Genomic DNA, 24690 nt, shown 5'->3' with positions numbered 1-24690 from the left:
ACTCGAGGATCCCCTCCAGCTTCACGCATCCCTGGGTCCCCAGATGTGGTGGACTGCCACGGACCCAGAGCGAGCGGGCACGTGAGCGCCCGGGGCTGGCGCGAGGGCTCCGCAGCAGCCTCTGCCTCAATTCTCATTCTTGCACATGCTAACCGCCAGTTGAGCCCGCACCATTTGTTGAAAATGCTGTCTTTGTTCCACTGGATGGTTTTAGCTCCCTTGTCAAAGTTCAAGTGACCATAGGTGTGTGGGTTCATTTCTGAGTCTTCAATTCTATTCCATTGATCTACCTGTCTGTCACTGTACCAGTATCATGCAGTTTTTATCACAATTGTTCTGTAGTACAGATTGAGATCAGGCATGGTGATTCCACCAGAGGTTCTTTTATTGTTGAGAAGAGTTTTTGCTATCCTAGGTTTTTTGTTATTTCAGATGAATTTTCAAAATATACTTTCTAACTTGGTGAAGAAATGAGTTGGAATTTTGATGGGGTTTGCATTGAATATGTAGATTGCTTTTGGCAAGATAGCCATTTTGATGATGTTAATCCTGTCAATCCATGAGCATGGGAGATCTTTCCATCTTCTGAGATCTTTGATTTCTTTCTTCAGATACTTGAAGTTCTTATCATACAGATCTTTCACTTCCTTAGTTAGAGTCACACCAAGGTATATTATATTATTTGTGGTTATTGTGAAGGGTGTTGTTTCCCTAATTTCTTTCTCAGACTGTTTATCCTTTGTGTCGAGTATGGCCACTGATTTGTTTGAGTTAATTTTATATCCAGCTACTTCACTGGAGCTCTTTATCAGGTTTAGGAGTTCCCTGGCATAATTTTTAGGGTCACTTATATATACTATTATATCATCTTCAAGTAGTGATATTTTGACTTCTTCCTTTCCAATTTGTATTCCCTTGATCACCTTTTCTTGTCTAAGTGCACTGGCTAGGACTTCAAGTACTATATTGAATAGGTAGGGAGAAAGTGGGCAGGCTTGTCTAGTCCCTGATTTTAGTGGGACTGCTTCAAGTTTCTCTCCATTTAGTTTGATGGGCCTTGAATTCCTGATCTGTTCAAGACTTTTTATCATGAATGGGTGTTGGATTTTGTCAAATGCTTTCTCAGCATCTAATGAGATGATCATATAGTTTTGTCTTTGAGTTTGTTTGTTGGTGGATTTCCACATATTAAACCATCCCTGCATCCCTGGGATGAAACCTACTTGATCATGATGGATGATGGTTTTGATATGTTCTTGGATTTGGTTAGTGAGAATTTTATTGAGTAATTTTGCATAGATGTTCATAAGGGAGATTGGTCTGAAGTCCTCTTTCTGTGTTGGGTCAAGTGTGGTTTAGGTATCAGATTAATAATGGCTTCATAGAATGAATTTGGTAGAGTACCTTCTGTTTCTATTTTTTGGAATAGTTTGAGGAGAATTGGAATTAGGTCTTCTTTGAAAGTCCTATAGAACTCTACACTAAACCCACCTGGTCCTGGGCTTTTTTTTTAATTGAGAGACTATTAATGACTCTTTCTTTATCTTTAGAGGATATGGGACTGTTTAAATTGTTAATCTGATCCTGATTTAACTTTTGCACCTGGTATCTGTCTAGAAAATTGCCCATTTCATCCAGGTTTTCCAGTTTTGTTGAGTATAGCCTTTTGTAGTAGGATCTGGTGATGCTTTGGATTTCCTCAAGTTCTGTAGTTATGCCTCCCTTTTCATTTCTGATTTTGTTAATTAGGATACTGTCCCTGTGCCCTCTAGTTAGTCTGGCTAAGGATTTATCTATCTTGTTGATTTTTCTCAAACAAACAAACAAACAAACAAACAAACAGCTCCTGGTTTGGTTGATTCTTTGTATAGTTCTTTTTGTAGACTGAGTTGATAGTTGTTCAGCTTCCATGTCAGTGTTGGCTTTCTATTATTTATGTTGTTATTGAAGATCAGCCTACGTCTGTTGTGATATGATAGGATGCATGGGATAATTTCAATATTTTTGTATCTGTTGAGGCCTGTTTTGTGACCAATTATATGGTCAGTTTGGGATAATGTACCTTGAGGTGCTGAGAAGAAGGTATGTCCTTTTGCTTTAGGATATTATGTTTGTTCTGTAGGTATCTCTTAAAACCATTTGTTTCATAACTTCTGTTAGTTTCACTGTGTCTCTATTNAGTNTATGTTTCCAGGATCTGTCCATTGTTGAGAGTGGGGTGTTGAAGTCTCCCACTATTTTTGTGTGAGGTGCAATGTGTGCTTTAAGCTTTACTAAAGTTTCTTTTATGAATGTGACTTCCCTTGCATTTGGAGCATAGATATTCAGAATTGAGAGTTCATCTTGGAAGATTTTACCTTCGATGAGTATGAAGTGCCCCTCCTTGTCTTTTTTGATAACATTCTGTTGGAAGTCGATTTTATTCGACATTAGAATTGCAACTCCAGTTTTTTTCTTCAGACCATTTACTGGCAAAATTGTTTTCCAGCCTTTTACTCTGAGGTGGTATCTGTCTTTGTTCCTGAGGTGGATTTCCTGTATGCAGCAAAATGTTGGGTCCTGTTTATGTNGCCAGTCTGTTAGTCTATGTCTTTTTTATTGGGGAATTGAGTTCATTGATATAAAGATATATTAAGGAAAAATAATTTTTATTTTTGTTACTTTTGTTGTTAGAATTTGGATTCTGTTGTTTTGGCTATTTTCTTTTATGTTTGTTGAACGATAACTTTTTTGCTTTTTCTATGGTGTCATTTCCCTCCTTGTGCTGGTGTTTTCCCTTTATTATCCTTTGAAGGGCTGGATACCTGGAAAGATAAGAGAATTTGGTTTTGTCATGGAATACTTTGGTTTCTCCATCTATGGTAATTGAGAGTTTTGCTGGGTATAGTAGCGTGGGCTAGCATTTGTGTTCTCTTATGGTCTGTGTAACATCTGTCCAGGATCTTCTGGCTTTTATAGTCTCTGGTGAGCAGTCTGGTGTAATTCTAATATGTCTGCTTTTATATGTTACTTGACGTTTTTCTATTACTGCTTTTAGTAGTCTATCTTTATTTAGTGCATTTTTTGTTCTGATTATTATGTGTCGGGAGGGATATCTTTTCTGGTCCAGTCTATTTGGAGTCCTGTAGGCTTCTTGTATGTTCATGGGCATCTCTTTCTTTAGGTTAGTGAAGTTTTTTTTTCTATAATTATGTTGAATATATTTACTGTCCCTTTAAGTTGAAAATCTTCATTCTCATCTACTATTACCCGTAGATTTAGTCTTCTAATTGTGTCCTGGATTTCCTGGATGTTTTGAGTTAAGATCTTTTGGCCTTTTGCATTTTGTTTGATTGCTGTGTCCATGTTTTCTATGGCATGTTTTGTACCTGAGATTCTCTCTTCCATCTCTTGTATTGTGTTGCTGATACTCGCATCTATTGTTTCTGATTTCTTTCCTAGGGTTTCTATCTCCAGAGTTGTCTCCCTTTATGATTTCTTTATTGTTTCTACTTCCCTTTTTAGATCCTGGATGGTTTTGTTCAATTCTTTCACCTGCTCGGTAGTGTTTTCCTGTAACTCTTTAAGGGATTTTTTTCCCCCTCTTTAAGGGCTTCTAGCTGTTTACCTGTGTTCCACTGTATTTCTTTAATGGAATTATTTATATCCTTCTTAAAGTCCTCCATCATAGTCATGAGAAGTGATTTTAGATCCCTATCTTTCTTTTCTGGTGTGATGGCGTATCCAGCACTTACTATGATACGAGAGTTTGGTTCTGATAATGCCAAGTAACCTCGGTTTCTGTTGCTTCTGTTCTTACCCTTGCCTCCTGCCATCTGATTATCTCAAGTGCTTGTTGTCCTCAATATTTCTGATTGGAGCCTGTCCTTCCTATAATCCAGGTTAGTTCAGGACTCCTCAAAGTCCAGCTTTCTCTGTGATCCTTTGATCCTGTGATTCTGGGTTCCTGTGAACCTGAGATTCTGGCTATGTCAGAGTTCTTGTCAGTCAAGCTCCTCTGAGACCATGAAATCCTGGTGTGACCAAACTCCTGTTATCCTGGGATCCTGGAATCCTAAGATCCTGGGCATGTTACAGTGCCTGGAAGTGATGTCTCCTCTGGGGATCTTGGGGTTGTCTGGTGTGTTCGAAACCAAGGTATATCAGCACTGATTAGAAGGAACTTGAGCTGCTGGTCAGGCAGGGCTCCTGTGTCCTTGTTCCCGTTGTCACAGTCCCATCACGATTTGTTGTGAACAGATGTTGTGTTACACTCACCAGTGATCCTAACACCCTGGGTGTGCTAGGGCACCTACAGCATGGAGAGTCCTCTGGAGACCATGAGACCATCCTATGAGCTGGCGGCCAAGGTGGCCTGGAGCTCTAGTGTTTCTATTTCTATTTTTAGATCTTGGATGGTTTGATTCATTTCCTTCACCTGTTTGATTGTATTTTCCTGCAATTTTTTAAGAGAATTTTGTGTTTCCTCTTTAAGGGCTTCTATCTGTTTACTTGTGTTCTCCCTTATTTCTTTAAGGGAATTATTTATGTCCTTAAAGTCCTCTATCATCATCATGCGAAGTGGTTTTAGATCCTAGTCTTGTTTTTTTGGTGTGATGGTGTATCCAGGAGTTGTTATGGTGGGAAAATTGGGTTCTGATGATGCCAAGTAACCTTGGCTTCTGTTACTTATTACATTATGTTATTACGCTTGCCCCCTGCCATCTGACTATCTCTCCTGCTGCCTGCCCTCGCTATCTGACTGGTGCCTGTCCTTCCTGTGATCCTGGTTGCATCAGAACTCTCTGTCTGTGATCCTGTGATTCCAGGATCCTGTTATTCTGAGATTTGGGTATGTCAAAGTTCCTGGGAGTTAAGCTGCCTTTGGGACCCTGAGATCTTGGTGTGACCAAGCTCCTGGAATCCTGGGATCCTGGGATCCTATGATCCTTGCTGTGTTAGACCACCTGGAATTTGAGCCTCCTCTGAGTGCTGTGGGAGTGGCTACTGGAGCAGACTGGAAGGAACCCGAGCTACTGTTCCAGCAGCTTTCCTGAGTCCCTAGATCCTGCTGGTCCCAGTTGCTACTGATGGTGTTGAAACAGATGTTATGTCCTACTAACTCCTGATCCTGGGTGTGGAGCCTCCTCTGGGGGCTGTGAGACTGGGTGCAGACTTTGTACTCAATGTGGCTAACCTTTCTTTTCTCATTTTTATTCTCTTTGTAGTTCCATACAATGTCTTTTGAGCATATTCACTCTTCTCCCCACCCCCTACAAAACAATCCCCTCCTGTTTACCTATGCAGTTTCATGTCTCTTTCCATTACCAACTCCAACAGATCCTGCCCCTCCTATTTACTCAACCAACTTCATGTCCCTCTCCATTTTTTAGACTCATCGAGAACAGTTTGTACTGTTCATATATTCTCGATTTGTGGCCTTTCACTTGGAGCATGGTCAACGGGCTATACTCTTAAAGAAAATGCAACTTTTCTCCCAACATCTATCAGTTGCCACCAGCTCCTTAGCTATGAGAGGTGTTTTGTGTGACTGTCCCCTCTCCCCTTTCATGTTACTTGAGTTCGTATAGGTCTTGTGCATATTGTCATAATTGCTGTGAGTTCATATGTGCAGCTACTCTTCCAAGTACAGAAAATACTGATTACTTGTAGCCATCCCACTGCCTCTGCACAGAATACTGTAAGAAGGTATAGAGAACACTGTCAGCAAAGCACAAGACAATTTCTCAGACCTGGAGAAACATGCCCAGCCAAGTATGAAAACCTTAAGGTTTTTTCAACTTTTAAAAAATAGGCCCAGATCTACCGTATTTGGATTTCACTGATGTGTATGGTAGGCAAGTATCTTAACTCTTTTTCTACTTTATTTGTTCACACAGACTTTGGCTCATCCACTCTGCCCCCCTGTGGCCTTGTGCCAACACTATTGACAATGCAGTCACTCTCAAAGGGAGTTTTATCTGCTTTACTTGGCTGTTGCTAGGTTACTTCCATACTGTGCAGCTTTGATCTGTTTTAGAATTTGCTTGCCTTAAATATTTAAACACTAAGTTTTGTGTATTTCCATTTCTGATATTTTTGTTGTTGTTTTGCCATAGGATCACATTGTATAGGAAAGATTGGTCTCAAACCCATGATCCTCCTGTCTCAGCCTCCAGAGTTCAAGAATTACCGAGTTTTGCCACCAGGACTGGTTTCAGATTACCTTTATAGTGAATTAGGAGTCATGTTTTAAGGAAAAAAATTGTTTAATATTTTGGTTAACTTACATGAATTTGTGACTTAATGTTCAGTGAATTAAAATTTTAATAACATTGAGTCGCCTCATTTAAGCTTGATGTGACCCTCTAATTTATTATCATTTTTGTGTCCTACCATGTTCCCCAGCTTTCTCCTCCCTATAAAAGGAAACATTTCTTGTGAGATTTATTCATAGATATTTTGTTGTTATTAATATCCACGTGGGGATTATTTTCCTCTTACCCATTTTGGTTTATTATGTTGGAGATATGGGCATAGAATCATTTTCAGTGTTATCCTTGTATATAGCTACTTTAATGAACTAGTCTAGTAAATATTGTAATTGTTGAGATCATTCTCTTATAACTTTTTAGGAAGGTAGTTACATTTGCTAGAGTTGTTTTCCATGTTGTAGTCAGTAACGTGTCAAATTGTGAGTAATGTGGAAATTGTCAATTTCCATAAATATCCCACAGCTATTTTAAAGCAATACATGTAGTATCCTGGCATTGCTGCTTACCCACTATAAGTAAAAATTTTAGTAAACTTCTGCGATGATAGCTTGAATCCAATTTTCATTGAACACACACACCACACACACACACACACACACACACACACACGCACACTTTTCTTTTTCCTTTTTAAAAAAACAAATATTATTTTCTCTTTTTCCTTGGGGTTCTGTCCAGTCTTAGGTTTATGAGTGCTGACTCATCAGCATAAAATAGATTTGCAAATAAACAGAAGGCCAAGCAAGGAATTTTACTGCTTTGACTCTCTTGGTCATTTGCCAGTCCTTTGAATACCTTTTGCTATTTCTGATCCTGGGCAATGTCTCCAAGCTCTGCTGGGCACTGGGCCCTCTGTCATCATTAACAAGTAGACACTGAAAGGGCTTCACTTTTTTTGATTTCTGAGTGGTTTGTTTAAAGGGAAAATGCTGAGACTATCTGGGCCAGTTGCGTTTGCTGCGATGGCTATATTGCTACTTTAGCAGATAGACTTCGGCTTCTTACTTGCAGATGGAGGGGGATGGAACAAAGAGGCCTCTGGGTGGGATTGCACCTCTGTTTTCCTCACATCTGAGGGCTCTCTGACAATAGGTGCCACTGAGGACCCTGCTTGTGTGTTGCCCTCTGGTGTTTGACCCTATAGTATCCTTTCCTGAACAAAGGAAAATGCAACAAACTCATTTCTAAGACCCCTGCTGGGTCACCACAGCCTCCCATTCTCATCTCCCTCTTTTCTTTGGAACTTTGCAGTAAGCCAGATGTTTCTGCAGGTTCACACTTAACTCTCCCAGCTGGGAACTCCCATAGCTGGGGTGATCTTTTAGAAATGTCATTGGCTTCTGCTGGCCAATCTTGATATAAAGATTATAAGATCCATCCAGGTCTTATAATCATACCATTTAGCCATATAACCACCATATAGTAGATGCATGAGGACCAGGAGTTGAAGGTTATCCTTATCCAGTGAGTGGAAGTCCAGCCTGGGCTACAGGCGAAGACCATGTCTCAAATTATTAAAGATTAAAACTTTCAGCTTGGCCCCTGGACAGGAGCCATTCTAGGACACTTGGGTTCTTGGCTCATCATGTCCCACACTGTCACTCAGGACTAGTCCACATTGACTGTAAGAGCTCTTAACCAGGCCATGTTCCACATCATACAGGGCTTCTGCATGCGTACCATGTCTGCTTCTCTGCTACCAGGGAAAGTTCCTACTTTCCACCCAGATTTCATTTTAGATGTTCTTCCTTTATGGAAGGATGGCCTAGGTTCACCTGTGCTGCCCAAGCCTCTGCCCTGTGATAATTTTCAGACAGAATTTCATTCATTCTAAATGTACAGAAGTTCTCTGAGACTTGTAGACATTGGGTTTGTTTAATTTTAATGTGTGATTATTTTTACTTGCAAACTTTTATAATAAGGTTTTTTTTCATTTATGTGGAGATTAGAAAGTAAAGTTCTTTTTCTTTCACTAGCCCTCTATATCCCAGGAATGCCAGGATCATGTCTGGTTTTGTTTCCTGGCATTTAGTGCTTGTCATCGAGCTGAACAAATAGTGAGCATGCCAATCAAAGACTACAACCATTTGAGGCAGCTTGAAAATATTCATCTCAACACACCAAAAGTTTATTTCTTCTTCATATACAGTGAAAGGGAGCATTATACTGTACTGCAAATAGTATATTTCCTTATTTCAAAGATTTTATTGTTTAGAAAAATATCTTTATTCAATTCTGCCATTCAAAAAGAAACGTTGAGTTGAGTGATGATGGCTCAGTGGAAGGAAAGCACTTGCTATGCATGCATGAAGCCAGGAAACAGGATTGATAGAATTTATGTGAATGCCAAACAAATTTGGAGATCTGTCTAAACTCCTAGTATCTGGGGCATGGAGTCAGGTGATCCTCAGAGCCAGAGCATGTGAACTGGCATGACCAGGTATGAGACCTTGATTCAATATATGTAAGATGAAGGGAGACTGAGGAAGACATACCTCAGTATCTACACACACGTGAACATTCATACACATGCACAAAAGAAATGTTATAGAAAGTATCAACTCAACCAAGCTTTTACTGTAGACCAACAACTACTTGCTCACTGTAAAGGAATAAAAGCAATTCTTTTTAAATTTCTTTAATACATGTTAAAACCCAGTATGACTTGCTTGGCAGTTCTCATGACTAAGGTGTAACATCAATCCCACTGAAACATGGGCTGAAATTGTATCTATAGTATATGTTTAGTATTAGTGGGACACTGTCAATCCTCACCATCAGAAATTAAAAAAAAAACAGAATAATATTTAAATAAAATTATATTTTATAAAAGCAAAGAGAGGTTAAGAAGGTGCATAAGAGAATGGTATTTACTTCAGCTGTGCATGTTGTAACCTGATTGTGACAGTGGACAGACACCTGGTTGAAGAAAGAAATTTGAACTGCAGGGAATAGAGGCTGGAGACGCCTGAGCAGGAGCCGAGCAGGAGCCAAGCCGGAGACAAACCAGCAAAAGAATTGCATTCACTTCAGAAATGGAAAAGTTTATGGGATACATTTCTGAAAACTCTTCAGAAGCTAGTAAACTATGTTTTACTATGTTTTCTCCAGCTTTTAAAACTCCACAGATGCAAAAGTGTGTGATAAAATGTGAAAATACTTATTGGCAACTAATTGTTTGCAGCAGGTTTAACAGTAAGGAGAGAGCTGTGTGACTTCTGTGGACCAGATATTCATGGGATCTGGATAAAGCAGAGTAGGCACTTGAGGTCCTTTACAAAGATGCTACTTAGAAGAATGGTGACAGCCAACATTTGTGGCTCTGTATGTTGACTGCTTTGGCTCCCATCTTCTGTATTCGTTCTGAAAGATTTATAATCCTTCTGGGAGTGTGGTCAGTGACAAGAGTCTAAGGAAATCCCGAAATGTGGAAAAACTAACTTTTCTTAATATAAAACTGTTCTAAAAAAATCCCCCAAGCCTATGAATATGTTTCCAGATTTTCAGAAAAAAAAAAAAAAAAAAAAAAAAAGCTGATTTACAGAACATTTTTCAATAAGGCTCTAACTTTACACCAATAAATCTGAATCTTTTCTTTGATTCTGACAGTGGTCTAGAGGTAGATAATTGAAAAAAATATAAGATTGCACCTCGTAGGTGCTTTCTATGATAAATGGCTTTTAAAACTATGTATGCCACCAATTGTAGTGTGAATGTGACCTAAAACTCAAAAGTGGAGAAGATAGAAGGAGACAGTAAGGGAATTAGACAAAATACACAAAGGCTGCACAGAATGTGAACCTGAAAATTCCACTAAAGAAAAGAAGAACAGCAGTTCTTCAGAAAAATCTGGATTATGTGCAACCAAAATTTCCTAACAGTATAGTCTGGGTCCTTGAAGACATCCTGGCAGTGAAAGAGGCTGCAAATCCTGTCTCATGTTAATGTCCCTCCTGTAGTCATACCCGTCCAAACTGTCCCCAAAGCCTCACTCCACCTGCAGCTCTTGGTTTGAATTTCCAAACCCTCAACAGAAGAAGCTGGTCGGGAGCCTTCACTGCCCTCCTGGGACCCCCTGATGCCTCTCTCCTTTTGTGTGTCATTTTGTTTCCTTTACCTGATGATGGACTGGATGACATGCATACTACTCTTGGGGGTTATTGCTCTTATTCTGCCTTTGTTTTCTAGATGGAAAGTAGAAATCAGTAATACCTGAGAGTATTGTGCCTTCAAATACTGCAGTTACTAACCCAATGCTAAGGAGAGGAGGATCTATTCTTTTGTACTTTAAAGCCCACTGTGGTAAATGGTGGCTACATTTTTCTTGACAGTCAGAAGAAAGAGACATAAAGCTGTAAAACATACTCTACATGTAGGTGGTGAACTGCTCTTTATACAAGAATAGTCTGGATTACCCCAAGGGAGGAAAGATGGCCAGCAGCAGTGACATCACCATGTATTAGTCTTTAAGAAGCACAGGGCATTTTCTTAGAACAAATAAGAAAGCAGGAATCTAAATCTTGCCCTCTTTGCCTTTTTGTGTACACCATTACACAATTCCCTCTTGGTATCTTGTCTTAAAAGTGATAAGCCATAGTAATTTCACAGCAAGGAATTGTACATTCCATGAGTGTGATCTGAAAAGGAAGCTTACTGTTCGATGTTTCTATACTGTGTAGCCTTTACATAACTATCCATTATATAAAGTGTTTCTTTGAATGCTAATTTTCATATTCATATGTTAAAATATGGATAAGTAGAAAATATAAGTGCTTCATAAATATGCTTTTAAGTGTCAATATACAACATTTATATTCTATGTTTTCTACATCTGTCAGTCTGCTTTATGACACCTTGATACAATATTGGAACTTATTAAAGAAAAGACATGTATCCCTCACCATTTTGGAAGCTAAGACATCAGCTAGTACCAGGTATTGGCATCTGGTAATGGCTTTCTTGTTATGTCCTTTGGTCAAATGACACCGGTGGAGAGAGAGGCCATATCCATGCTAACTAGTCCACTCTGCAGGGCCATTAACCCCTGCATGGAGGCAAGGTCCTCCTTACCTCATTCAAATCTCAGGCGGTCTATTTTTAATTGTGAAGGAAGGCAATTTGCTAATTTCCTGCACCTGTGATGAGTCTCAGTAACTTTCTCTGTTGGGCCATTGAGTCACTCACAGCCATGAGGCTTCTTCTGTTTCCTTCTTGCAATGCATCACCAAGTCTTATCGAATTAAGTTCTTTTCACTACAGCCCTTTCTGTACCTACTTTAGGTCCTACTGTTCTGCGATTGTCCATGAGGCTTCCCTCTCCCCAGTTTCTCTGCCAGACTTTTTCATGTATCCTGAAAGTCAACACAGAAGACTTTTGTGACTTCAGGGAGTGCGAGGGTTTCCCCCGTACAGGAGACCGCCTCTTCTTGAAACTGTGAGTGGCTCCAATGGAGTCTCTCTAAGGTGGCCTCAAGTTTCTGATGCCGTGATAAGGCCAGCTGTGACCCCTGTTACTCTCTGGTTATAAGCAGGATTCTCACATCCGAATCCAGTTGGTTGAACCTCCTAGAACAGCTCACGGGCCTCAGGAAAACATGGTCCCTGATTTGTTTTCTATTGCTGTAGTAAATACCATGTCCAAAAGCACCTCAGGGAGGAAAGGATTTACAGCTTACAGACTACTATGATATGGGAAGTCAAGTCAGGGACTCAAGGTACGAACTAAAGCAGAAGCCATGGAGGAGTGCTGTTTACTGGCTTCTTAATGGCTTGCTCTCCCTACTTCCTTATACAACCCAGGACCAATTGCCCCCCTCCCCCGCCAGAGGCCTTTCACATCAACCACCAATCATTAATCAAGAAACACATCACAGGCATGCCTATCGGTCACTCTGATGGAGGCATTTTCTCAGTTAAGGTTTCTACTTCCCAGATGACCCTACCTTGTACAAACTTCATAAAAACTAACCAGCACACAGGTTTTTACAAAGAAAGCTACAAAGCCCATGGGGAGCTTTATTGGGCTGAGACTTCTTGGCTATTTCTAGGCATGTTCTTCCCTCCCCAGGAACACGATGTTCTTTGGTACTTTTTGTTGTTATGGAGACTTCATATGAAAACGGATGAATTTTTGACCATTAGTGATCAACTTAAGCTCCATGCCTGCTCTCCTTCCCAAGGCTAACTGGCAAAGCTGCGATTTCCAACCCGACGGTTGCCTTTATCCTTTGGAGGACAGCCAGAATCCTGACCCCAAACACAGGAGATCAGCCAATCCATTAGCATGCAAAAGACATTTATCACCTTGAAGAGTACAAAGATTTAAGAATTATATATCAGTAAACTCAGCAAAGACCAAATGCCCAATCTTAGTAAGAGCAATTTTCAGATGTAGATTGCATTGCCCAGTGCAACTAATCAAGAACTGGGGGACCATTTACCACTTCAACATACAACTTCCATCCTTCAGTTGCTCTCTCAAGGTGTGCTTTTGGACTCTATTTAATGCCTTAATATCACCCATTGTTGTAGCTGTTTAAAGGAAGCCCACTGTAAATGTTGGTGCTTAATTGGAATAACATTTTATGACACCCACTACAGCTTTTCCATGCTTTTGCTCACCATAATTCATTTAACAAATTATAACCCACTCAGAGAACTTTAAAAACTTTATGTGCCATGTGTGGAGACTCGTTTCCTAGCTTGCAGAGAATGGGAATGTGGCTTTATTTAACCTTTAGATGGCAATGTGTCTTCTTCCTAGGGGGGGAATCAGACAGCGACGGTGATTGCCTTGTGTTCCATGAGGGATTTCAACCTAGCTCAAGAGACCTGTCAGCTGGCAATTAGAGATGTTGGAGGTCTTGAAGTCTTAATAAATCTGCTTGATACAGATGAAGTCAAATGCAAGGTAAGAACTTTGTCACAATGGTGAGAAGTCCTGTCCACCCACAGCTCTCTTGGAAGCTCTGGGTGTCTACTACATCTGTCTGCCTCATTGTCATTCACTGTCATTGCTGATGATCCAGAGGCTGCACTTCATTTTCTTCCTCATTTATCTGATTTCTCTTCTTCCTAGCTGCATGTGCTTTTGAAATGAGAAGTGTTTGTATATATATATATATATATATATATATATATATATATATATATATGAAGGAAAAAGTATAAAGGCTGTGTGTAATCTTCAGGGATGGAAACTATTTCTTAAAAAGCTTAACTGGGGATGGCTCTTAGGTAGACTTAGACTTTAAAAAAAAAGCATAGCACTGGGTATATATTAAACTCTCAATCATCTGTCACTCTCCCACCAGATTGGTTCATTAAAAATCCTGAAGGAAATCAGTCATAATCCTCAAATCAGACGTAATATTGTTGACCTTGGAGGCCTACCAATTATGGTTAATATACTTGATTCTCCACACAAGAGCCTTAAGTGTTTGTCAGCTGAGACGATAGCAAATGTTGCCAAGTTCAAGAGAGCTCGGCGGGCAGTGAGGCAACACGGAGGCATTACCAAGCTGGTGAGTACCACCATTACCATCTTCAGATACTAGCAGACACCTACATAGCCCTTCCTTCTGGTCTTATCTGATGCTGTGTGCATCAGGATGTGTGACTTGAGAATCTTTTGTTTTGTTTTGTTTGGTTTGGTTTGGTAACATGACTTTAAGAATGATGTAAATATATTTATATTAGCAAGGGCCATAAAATAATGTTGAAACCTCAATTTCTTTTCTTTTTTCCCAATTAATTAATTAATTAATTAACATCTGATCACAGCTCCCTCCTTCCTCTCCTTCAAGTCCCACCTTCACACACCTCATCCCTCCTCCCTTCTCTAAGAAGTAACAGCCCCCCATGGGTACCAACTCTTTCTAGCACATCATGCTGCAGTAGGACAAGGTGCATCCTCTCCCACTGAAGCCAGACCAGGCAGCTCAGCTCGGGGAAAGGGATCCAAAGGGAGACAACAGAGTCAGGGTCAGCCTCCACTCCATTTGTTAGGGAACCCACATGCTGCACATCTGCTACATATGTATTGGGGTCCTAGGTCCAGCCCATGAATGCTCTTGCTTAGTGATTCAGTTTCTGGTCTTTGTAGGTCTCTGTAGGTTGACTTTATAGGTTTATCTTGTGGAGTCTTTGACCCACCCCCCATGGCTCCCTCAATTCTTCCTCACCCTCTTCCACAAGACTCCCCGAGCTCTGCCTAATGTTTGGCTATGGGTCTCTGCATCTATTATCATTAGCTGCTGGATGAAGCCTCTCAGAGGACAGTTATGCTAGGCTCCTGTCTTCAAGCATATCAGAGTATTATTAATAGTGTCAGGATTTGACTCTCTCCCATGAGATGGGTCTAAAAGTTGGGCCAATCATTGGTTGACCATTCCCTCAATCCCTGCTCCATCTTTATCTCTGTACATCTTGTAGGTAGAACAAATTTTGGGTCAAATGCTTTATGAGTAGGTTGATGTCCCCCTCTCTCCACTGGAAGTCTTCCCTGCCCCTATATTTGCTCTGCTAGGAATCTCAGGTAGGGTTACCTCCATAGATTATGGTAGCTTCAGGTCTAAGGGTTACCTCCATAGATTATGGTAGCTTCAGGTCTGACAAGTCCCCTGTGAACTATATTTCTCAGCCCACAGCTCAATTTTCAAATAATAGAGAATTTAGAAAATATTGTCACCTATGGCGCTGGCTGGAATCCACAGCAAGATGAGAGGAAACAGAAGGTGCTAACACCAAGGCATCATTATAGCTCTGTGATAGAATGTTGCCCACTATGGGAAAGGGCGTGGGCTTAATTCCTGGAATGATGGAGAGAGTCTGTGGACTCAGAAGTGTGTGAGGATAAGAGTGAGTAGAGACAGAGAACAGGGTGGGGGGAGGAGAAGGAGAGAGGCTATGGTTGTGGTAGGAGGTGGTCTCAGGAGCCCCAGCCTCTGATGTGCTGACTCACACTAGGACTTTGCTGCATGGGCAGTCAAGCTGTATTGTCAGTTAGAAAACAGAGCAGAAAGCAACCTGGGTGTGTGGGTGGTTTTTACCCAGTTAATGTTTGAAAAGTGTCTGTATTCAGCAGCAGCACTGTGGTTTTAGATGATTGATGACAAAAGGGGAATATACATTGTTTAATAATATATAAAATCTTAACAATATCAAATTATTGATACTTATGATACAAAAATATAAAAAACTTCCCCCACACAGAAATCTATATTCACAATTAGAAATGTACACTAGGAATATATGCAAGGAGTTGGTCACAGAGGTATCTTGGAGTGACTGCTCAGTTTTCAGGGGAAAGCTGTAGAAATGAAGAAACATGAATTCCCTCTTACATTTTTCAACTTCTCCGTATATAAGACTTACCTTAGTCATCAGGAAAAATGATTATTCCAGTAACTACCATCAAAAGAAAAAGCATTTGTTCCAACTCTTGTCCCTTCATCAAAGACCTTAGAAAAGTAAGTGCTGGGGACAGGGTGATAGCTTAGCATGTAGGAGTGCTTGTCATCCACCTGGCAACCTGGGTTCAATCCTGGAACGAACATGGTGAAAGGGGAGCATCAACTCTCACATGTTGTCCTATGACTTGCACACATGCGCCCCACACACAATGCACTCCCAAACACACATGTGTGTGTGCATGCACAGAGGGAGAGAGAGGAAGAGGAAGAAAGAGAGATTGGAGGGCAAGAGAAGAAATGAATTATAATTAAAACTTTAACAAATAAATCTAGTGCTGATCTCAGCACCCATGTTAAGCTAGATGGGATCATGTGCATCTGTCATCCTGGCACTCATATGGTGAGATCAGATATGACGAGAGGAAAATCTCCAGAAGCTCTCAGACCAGCTGCTGGTCCACACTGCAGGACACGAGAAACCCTGCCTTGAAAAGACAGAGGTGAGAACTGACGAGAGGTCATCCCCTGATCTACAAAAATGCATCATGTCACACCCATACCTGCAGTTACAGATGAACACACACACACACACACACACACCCCAGATACCACACACACACACACCACATCAAACATATACACATTTAAATCTTGAAAGAAATTCAATAATTATTGTAAGTATTAAATTATGAGATAGACTGGTATAGCTGTTCATGAAAATAACTCCCATAAATTATAAGAATAAAAAAAATAAGTGCAAAATGGGGGTCTTTGAATCTCACATCACATTTTTGAACCAAGTATTTATCCAATTGCACTAACCTAATAAGATAATGACACTCATTTTATTGTGATTTGAAATAGCAGGCAAATTAGGGATAGGAATGGTCAGTATTGGATGCCTGCTTTGAGGTCTTGGGTTGAGAATGTGGCAGTGTGTGCAGGATACAGACAGAAATAAATATTCATCTCTACCATGAGGATGCCACAATTGAGTAGTGGTGTCAGACAGGAAAAACATAGCTCTAAAGTACTGTGTGCATATTAGGCATGCAGCTGAAGCCAGCCAGTCCTGGGAATGGTAGAGAAATCAAGGATGGGGAGGGATAGTCAGTTCTTCTAGAAGGGGAAGTTGGGCAAGGCTGGAGGGAGATGCTGCTTTATGGCTTGTGGAAGGTGTTTGGTAGGCAGACACACCAGGAAAGGCATTTCAGGAAGACGAGCCAAAGGCTGACATGGAAAGTTGCTATTGGTTTAATGTGGCCAAATCCATGGTAAGATGTCTGGAGTACAGAGATGAAGACAGAAAGGTGTGCTGTTCACCACGGAGCTGCATCCAAAGAGTTAGGGGGAGTTAAGAAGTTTGACTTTTAGAGGGATAATGAGAATAACTGTTGCAGGGAGATTTTGCTGTCTGCCTTGTGGGCAGCCCCACCATCTTAAAATTCTCTTTCTGTGTGTGATCTCTCTAGTAGTTCATAGCTAGAAGCTGTGGCTATTTTCATTGTCTTCCCACACTGTACTCCATTGTCATTTGAGCCATAACTAAACCAAGAATTTGGAATTGAAATTGAAGGTCAGGTTTAGGTGTGGGTATTTCCTCCTAAATTTGGCATGGATGTTTGTGACTATGTGTGAATAATCATGGGCTTTGGTTAACGAGAAAAGGTATATATAATAGTGATCTCTACATCCCAAGATAAAGGTAGTGAGCCCAAAAAATGACAGATAACCTCCTCTGGGGAAGCCTGGCTTTAGTTCCTCCACAAGGCACTCTGGTCTACTCCTATATGCCTTTAAATTGCTTTTCTTTAATGTCTTCAGTGATTTTATCATTAAAAAGAAAAAATGGAACACACTGGCAATTTAGTTTAATGGGTTCTGCTATCATGTGTGCATAGCTGTGCCCTCTTGTCCATGGTTTTGAGAGGCATAAGCCAGTGAACTTTCTTTGCAAAACTGCACTGGCTTTGGAGAGCCTGGGTTTCTGAAATACTGGCAGTGATAATGTGGGTTGTAGTAGTAGTGGTAGTGGTGGTTGGTATTGTTGCTTGTAAAGAGGTTTTTCCCTACAGTCTATGCTAGTTTCAAACTTACTAGCCCAGATTAATTCTCAATCCTGCCTCTGACTCCTGAGTGCTGAGATAGTGGGTATGTACCATTATGCCTGATTTACAAATAATACTATGAATTCTAGTGCTGTACTAAAAATTAATATCTTGAAGTATTTTCCCAAAGGAAGAAATCATGAGAGACCCAGACCCAGAGGAAAATGGTATGGGATGAATATTTTGTTTCTTTGCTCTCCTTATGTATACTTTAAACAAGCTGTTTAACTAGGCTTACTTGTGATGGAGTTAGTTATGGTAGATGAGTTTCACTTTGACAGAGTTAATTATGGTAGAGTGAGTTGTATGGAGAATGGATTCACATTTATTTTAAAGACTTCTGTGTTTGGGCTGTGTTTTGGGCTGTGTTTTGGCTGGTGTTGGGCTTGGTGGGTCAAGGCACTTGTTGCCAAGCCTGACACCCCGAGTTCAATCTTCAGGACACATCATGGAAGGAGATAACTGGTTCCTGCAAGGTGTCCATTGACCTGCACACATGTCCCTACAGTACAGCCTCAAATAATAAAAAGAAAAATGGAGGCTATGTCTATTATATGCATCTATTTTCCTAGGTTGCTCTATTGGACTGTGCACAGAATTCTACAGAGCCAACTCAGCCAAGCCTGTATGAAACCAGAGATGTCGAAGTGGCTCGATGCGGGGCCTTGGCGCTCTGGAGCTGCAGCAAGAGTCACTCGAACAAAGAAGCCATTCGTAAAGCTGGGGGCATCCCCTTGCTGGCTCGGCTGCTGAAGACTTCACATGAGAACATGCTCATTCCAGTGGTGGGGACATTGCAAGAATGTGCATCAGAGGTGCCCAAGCTATTCTGGGCTTTGTTTGTTTTTCCTTCCCTCCTTTATTTCTCCCATCCATGGTTGTTCTGTATGTGCACTTGGTTATGAATGTGTACATGTGTGTTCACATGTGTGTGGGCACGTGTATGTGGGTGCACATGCATGTGTGTGCACAATTAAGCCAGAGTCTGATGTTGAATGTCTTACTGGATTGCTCTCCACTTTGTTTTCTGAGGCAGTTTTTTGCTGAACCTGAGGCTTGCTACTTTGGCTCTTCTAGCCAGCTGGCTTGCCCTGGGAATCTCCTGCCCCCATTTCCCAAGTGCTGAGATTATAGATAGACCTCTGTGCCCACCTGGTCTTTAACTGGGCACTGGTAATTGGAACTCTGTGCTCATGCTTGTGTGCTAAGCACTGAACCCTCCTGCTGGCCCGCTTTTTCTTTTTTTAGTTAACAAAATAATCTTCAACTTTGCCATGAAAGTTAAGGAAGCTTTTCCCTAAATGTCTTTTTTTTTTTAAAAAAAGAGATTGAAAATCAAATTAATAATCCACTAACTGAATCAGAAATTGTGACATGTTGCTTCCAATGTTGGATAGTTCTTCTGTCATTGAACAGATACGGAATGTTTGGACTTTGGTGTCCGAGCAGTTTGTTCAGGGTGGTCATCCATAAATGTACATGATTATAGTCACATTATACAATCATAAATATTTATGTTTTTACTTTTCTAGGAAAACTACCGAGCTGCCATCAAGGCAGAAAGGATCATAGAGAACCTGGTGAAGAACCTGAACAGCGAGAATGAGCAGCTCCAGGAGCATTGTGCCATGGCCATCTACCAGGTGGGGCTGGCTCTCTCCAGTGGATCGCTTTGGTCCTGTAGTTAGAGGCAGCATTTCTAAACACTCACTCCCCTCCTTTGGGAGCTGTGCTAATTCTTGTACTGTGTGTACTGAGTATCAAATACCTGGTCGAAAAGGGAGAGGAAAGATGGACTTGGGCTCATTGTTACAAACCATTATGGTAAAGTAGTGACTGTAGAGCAGCCTAGTTCACAGTGCAGGGCAAAGTAGTAGAGGTTGTTCTCGTCAGTATAGACCAGGAAGGGGAGAGAGACAGAGACAGAGACAGAGAGAGAGAGACAGAGAGACAGAGTCAGAGAGAGACAGAGAAACAGAGAGACAGAGAGAGAGACAGAGAGAGACAGAGACAGAGAGACAGAAAGACAGAGACAGAGAGACAGAGACACAGAGAGAGACAGAGAGAGAGACAGAGACAGAGAGACAGAGAGAGACAGAGACAAAGACAGAGAGACAGAGAGAGACAGAGAAACAGAGAGAGACACAGAGACAGAGAAACAGAGAGGGAGAGAGAGAGAGAGAAAGGAAAAACACATTTCCCAAATATCCTATCAGTGACCCACTCCTTCCAGCTACTGTCTAGCTCCTGAAGGATCCCCAGACTTCTCTCAAGATTGTGCCAATCATGAAAAGCATACAGTAGAGAACACAGTATGGATTTTAGAGCCGAATTTTCATGTCAGCACTTGGGAATCTGCAGTTTTAGCAAGTACCCCAGGGGTCTTAAAGACCTAATAGGGTGAGAACTGCTATACCGAGATAGATTTACTCATACATGTGCCAACTTGTCAACTAGTCTGATTATTTACATTCTTTAAGACCTGTATCTCCCCCTCAGGGTAGCTAGGCCCTTTGCACATTGGATAAAATAGCTCATTAATATATGATGAACCTGAGTTGCTTTACAGCAATTCTATTTGTAGACAGTGGTCTTAGGAAGTTTTTCTTCTACCAAGATCAGTCGGATGAATACTTTCTATGTGCATGCATGCTCCTAGGGTGTGTGAATGTGTGTTAGGGTGTGCGAATGTGTGTTAGGGTGTGTGAATGTGTGTATGCATTTTTGTTAGGAGTTTACTTATTTCGATTTCCACTAATTTTGTGTGGATTATTCCCTAGTATACCAGAGCACAGATTAGAAGTGTCAGGGATGAGGGTGGCCTTAAAAAATAAATGTCTGGCTGGTTGTGGGCACACAAGCTTCCTCCTAACCAGAGTGGACTACTTGAGAAATAAGGTGAGCATGATGAGAGTGGACTCCAAACCACGTCAGAGATGCTAGAGATTATACTCTTTTTCTAAGGCTTCTGTAGACAACCATAAACTGGGTGGTTTCAAAAGGATTTTGTTTTCTGGATTTTGGAAGTGGATGATTAAGATTAACACATGGTAGTTTCTTTAGAGATCTCTGTCCTTGGCTTGCAGTTAACTGTCTTTTCTCTGTGTCTCCATGCTATGTCTGTGTATGTCTGTGCTGTAGTCTCTCTCAGGAAAAGGTTAGCCATCCCTTAGGTGCTCATCCCAATCTCACCTTTACCTTGCCCCCACCCCCACTTAAAATCCAAGGCACTAAGAGTTAGATCTTCAATTTTTGGATTTTGAGAGAGATAAACATGTATTAGGAATAAATAATCCTGATACACACACACACACACACACACACACACACACAGTTCTACGAAGCTAGCTGCCTCACCATCAACCATAGTAAGAGTTTACTACCCTGATAATTATCAGGTCTTGCTCCTTGTTTGACCTCATAAGCCCCATCACATGGCCAATGAGTATGCAGATGAGGCATCTTCCAAAACCCCTGTCCTGTACATAGCCACACAAACCTTGTCCCAGAGACCCTGGTTACATTCCCATGGGCATAAATATCCCTTTCTCTCCCCCACCCCTCTTCCATTAAACTGATCCAGTTCTCTGAAGCTGTTCCCAGGTGTGTGCATTCTTTGCCTGAGCACTCACCACTGACCAAGATCCTACCTGCATCCATTCACTCGGCTAAGCTTCTCTCCCTCCAGTCCAGCCCAGTGTGCAAAGAGCCTGGCTACCCTTCTGCAGGAGAAGCAGAGAAGCGCACTCTGGCTGGCAATCTGTGATATAAGATCTTGGAAATCCCACTAGGTTTCCTGGCAACTCTGATGCAGGCTGTTACATAACAGAAGCAACTTGCATTGGAGAACTCTCGTAGATGAGCCTCATTGGCCAGCACTGAGTGCTCGATTCCTTGATGTCTGACAGCCTTTCCTTTGACCTTTTGTTCAGTGTGCTGAAGATGAGGAGACCCGAGACCTGGTTAGACTGCATGGAGGACTTAAGCCCCTGGCCAGTCTCCTCAATAATACAGACAATAAAGAACGATTAGCTGCTGTTACTGGGGCAATATGGAAATGCTCCATCAGCAAAGAGAATGTGATCAAGTAAGTAAGCCATTTGATATTTCATAGTATTTTTATAATAATAGATAATCAAGTAGTGTTTATAAGGGGATGGTGGCTTTGACTATAATCAATGTGCATCATTAATATGGAGTAAGAGAAAAAGTAGAATGGAAAGATTAGGAAAAGAGGCCTCTCACCATCCGACTACACAGAAATTTTATGTTTAGCATTGGTTGACATGATCTTTCTGTGTGAATAGGACACTCCACATATGAAAAGATACATACATTTAAAAATCTTATGTTCTCTATCAAAGTAATGAAGTCTTTGCAAATAGAAGTGGCTTACACATTCTTCCTTAGTTATTACCTTTATTTATTCTTCTCTCATACAATACACCCTGCCCATGGTTTTCCCTTCCTCTATTCTTCCTAATCTGCCTTCCCCTCTCCCTCAGATCCACTTCTCCATTTTCCTTTAGAAAAGAGTAGTCCCCCAGAGATATTTTTTTAAAATTATTTGTATGTGTATACATGTGTTGTTGTGGGTGTATATACAGATGTGTGTGTGTGTGAGCATGTGCAGGTGTATGTGCAGATGTGTGCAAGTGTATGCAGATGTGTGTGCAAGTGTATGTGCAAATGTGTATGCAAGTGTGTGGCTCTGAGACCAGAAGAGAAAGTTAGGCATTTCATCTATCTCCCTTACTGCTCCCTGAGCCTGAGTTTACTTTTTTTCAAACCTTGACTGGAAGAGCTATGGCTGCTGGTGGGCACTACTCACCCACTTGTTTGTGCATTTTGCATCTAAACTCTGGTCTTATGAATTCATAGCAAGAATTTTTAACTTTAAGATGCTGAGCCATCATTCCTCCCCTAGTTTCCATTTTTAAAAACATAAATGAGTGAATTGAATGGCTACTAATGACTCTTAACTAACCTCTCTTAACTAACCACCCTTAAAAAGTTATGATTTCACTTAATTTTATTTTAATGTATTTGTAAAGGTTTGGGTGTTGGGGGATCAAACCCAAGGCCTTGTGCTTGAAAAGCAAACAGTCTACCACTGAGCTGCGCTCTTGGCTCTTATAGTTCTACATTTGTTTTTTAAACAAATAATAAAATACTTATAATTTTTATTCATTTTGATTTTTAAGCCTTTCTCTGGGTCATTTTAAAATTAACACTTTTCATGAGTATTTTGAGAAAGGTTTTTTTTCCTATTTGGTATTTTCTTTTAGAAATTTGCTTATCCTAACAGAAAATAGGCTTGCTTAAGAGTATTTGATGGAATTAGTAATAAATATAGCCTCCACTAATGCAAACTCTATTAATGGCAGTAATAAAATACATCTATATCTTAATACATAAATACTGATGAAATTTATTAGAAATAAGAAAAAATGTTATATATAAAAACAGAAATTCTCATGTATAGGTTTTTATACATGCTTCATTAGATTTAAATATACACCGATAAACATCAAAGTAAAATTACTTGAAGATAGATTTAAAACGTACTAGGGATTAATAATGAAGTAGTCTGAGAAGACCAATTACAATGTTTTATTTAATATTTATACATTATGTAACATGTTCAGGTCAACTAATCCACCCCTATTCTCAAATTTCTTCTTTCTCCTCCTCTTTCTCCTCCCAAATTCATGTGCTCTTATTTTATAAAACACACTGAATCCACTTAGTGATGCTTATCTGTGCATGAGTACCAGACCATTTACTGAGTATGCATAGCCTTTTAGAACTACATCCCTGAGGAGAAGTGATTCTTCCTCTCTCAGTAAACATCAATTGCCAGTAGCTCCTCATATTGGGTTGGGACTTCATAAGCCCCTCCTCTGTCCATAATGACTGGTTTTCTTGTATCCAAGTCTTGTGTACAAAGTCCCAGGCCATATGAGTTTGTATTTACAACTCACATATTATGTCCAGTAAACACTATTTCACACTAATTGTCTACTTCCGTCTCTTATGATATTGCTGGCCTCTTTTACCTGATGATATGTGAGACTTGAGGGGGAGTGAATTTAGACCTGAGTATTCCACAGTAAATTGTTCTGTGCTCACTGACCTGTGATGGGTCTCTGTATTAATCATCATTTGTTGCAAAAGAAGCTTTTTGGATGAGACTGAGAGATGCACTGTTCCATGGGTGTAAAGATTAGGACTTAAGAGTACAGTTCAATACTGTGTCCATTTAGCAGAATAATAGTCATTGGTTTTTACCTAGTGCCTATGATCGACCTATCCAGTCATGGAATTTGGGCCTAGTTAATTTCATCTCCTCTTAACTTCCTCTTTAGAACCACATGGGCTTCCTTGTGTTGTTCCTCATCTTAGTGCACGGTTTTGAGCTTTTCTCCATTTAGCTGTCGGCTGTCATTATAAACTGTTTGCATTTGTTTAGCTATGTCCCTTATAGTTCTAGATCCTCAAGAACTTTTATCATGAAGGGATGTTGGCCTTTTCTGCACCTAGTGAGATGAGTATGTGGTTTCTGTCCTTAAGTCTGAATGGTGGATTGAGATGACTGATTTCCATAGATCAGAGTAGATCACTTCCAAAATCTGAGTTGCAGTTGCTTTATTGCGCATTTTGAAACACAGTGATGCTTTGTACATGTATATACATACATGTGTGTGTGTGTGTGTGTGTATATACACACATACATACATACATGTATATATGTATGTATGTAGATGTGTATATATGATAATATTCATATATGGATCCATAAATGCTAAGATTCATATATGTCCATAGATGTCTCAGAGGCTATCTAATGTCATGATCAAGAACACAGGTAGGCCGGGCTTGGTGGTGCACACCTTTAATCCCAGCACTTGGGAG

At 40.5% G+C, this 24690-nt stretch overlaps 1 protein-coding gene across 1 annotated transcript in view; it reads left to right on the top strand.

The window, feature by feature from the left end:
• Armc4 (armadillo repeat containing 4) overlaps positions 1-24690 on the top strand; it is a 178828-nt gene that overhangs the window by 50928 nt on the left and 103210 nt on the right. The window contains exons 12-16 of the mRNA XM_021214791.2: positions 13018-13164; positions 13568-13777; positions 18348-18590; positions 19308-19418; positions 21708-21862. Of these exons, the coding sequence (XP_021070450.1) occupies positions 13018-13164; positions 13568-13777; positions 18348-18590; positions 19308-19418; positions 21708-21862 (866 nt within the window). The remainder of the gene's footprint in view (positions 1-13017; positions 13165-13567; positions 13778-18347; positions 18591-19307; positions 19419-21707; positions 21863-24690) is intronic.

This window comes from Mus pahari, chromosome 15 (genome assembly GCF_900095145.1).
Source record: "Mus pahari chromosome 15, PAHARI_EIJ_v1.1, whole genome shotgun sequence".
Taxonomy (NCBI): Eukaryota; Metazoa; Chordata; class Mammalia; order Rodentia; family Muridae; genus Mus; species Mus pahari.
This window is presented reverse-complemented; position numbering and strand designations above follow the sequence as displayed.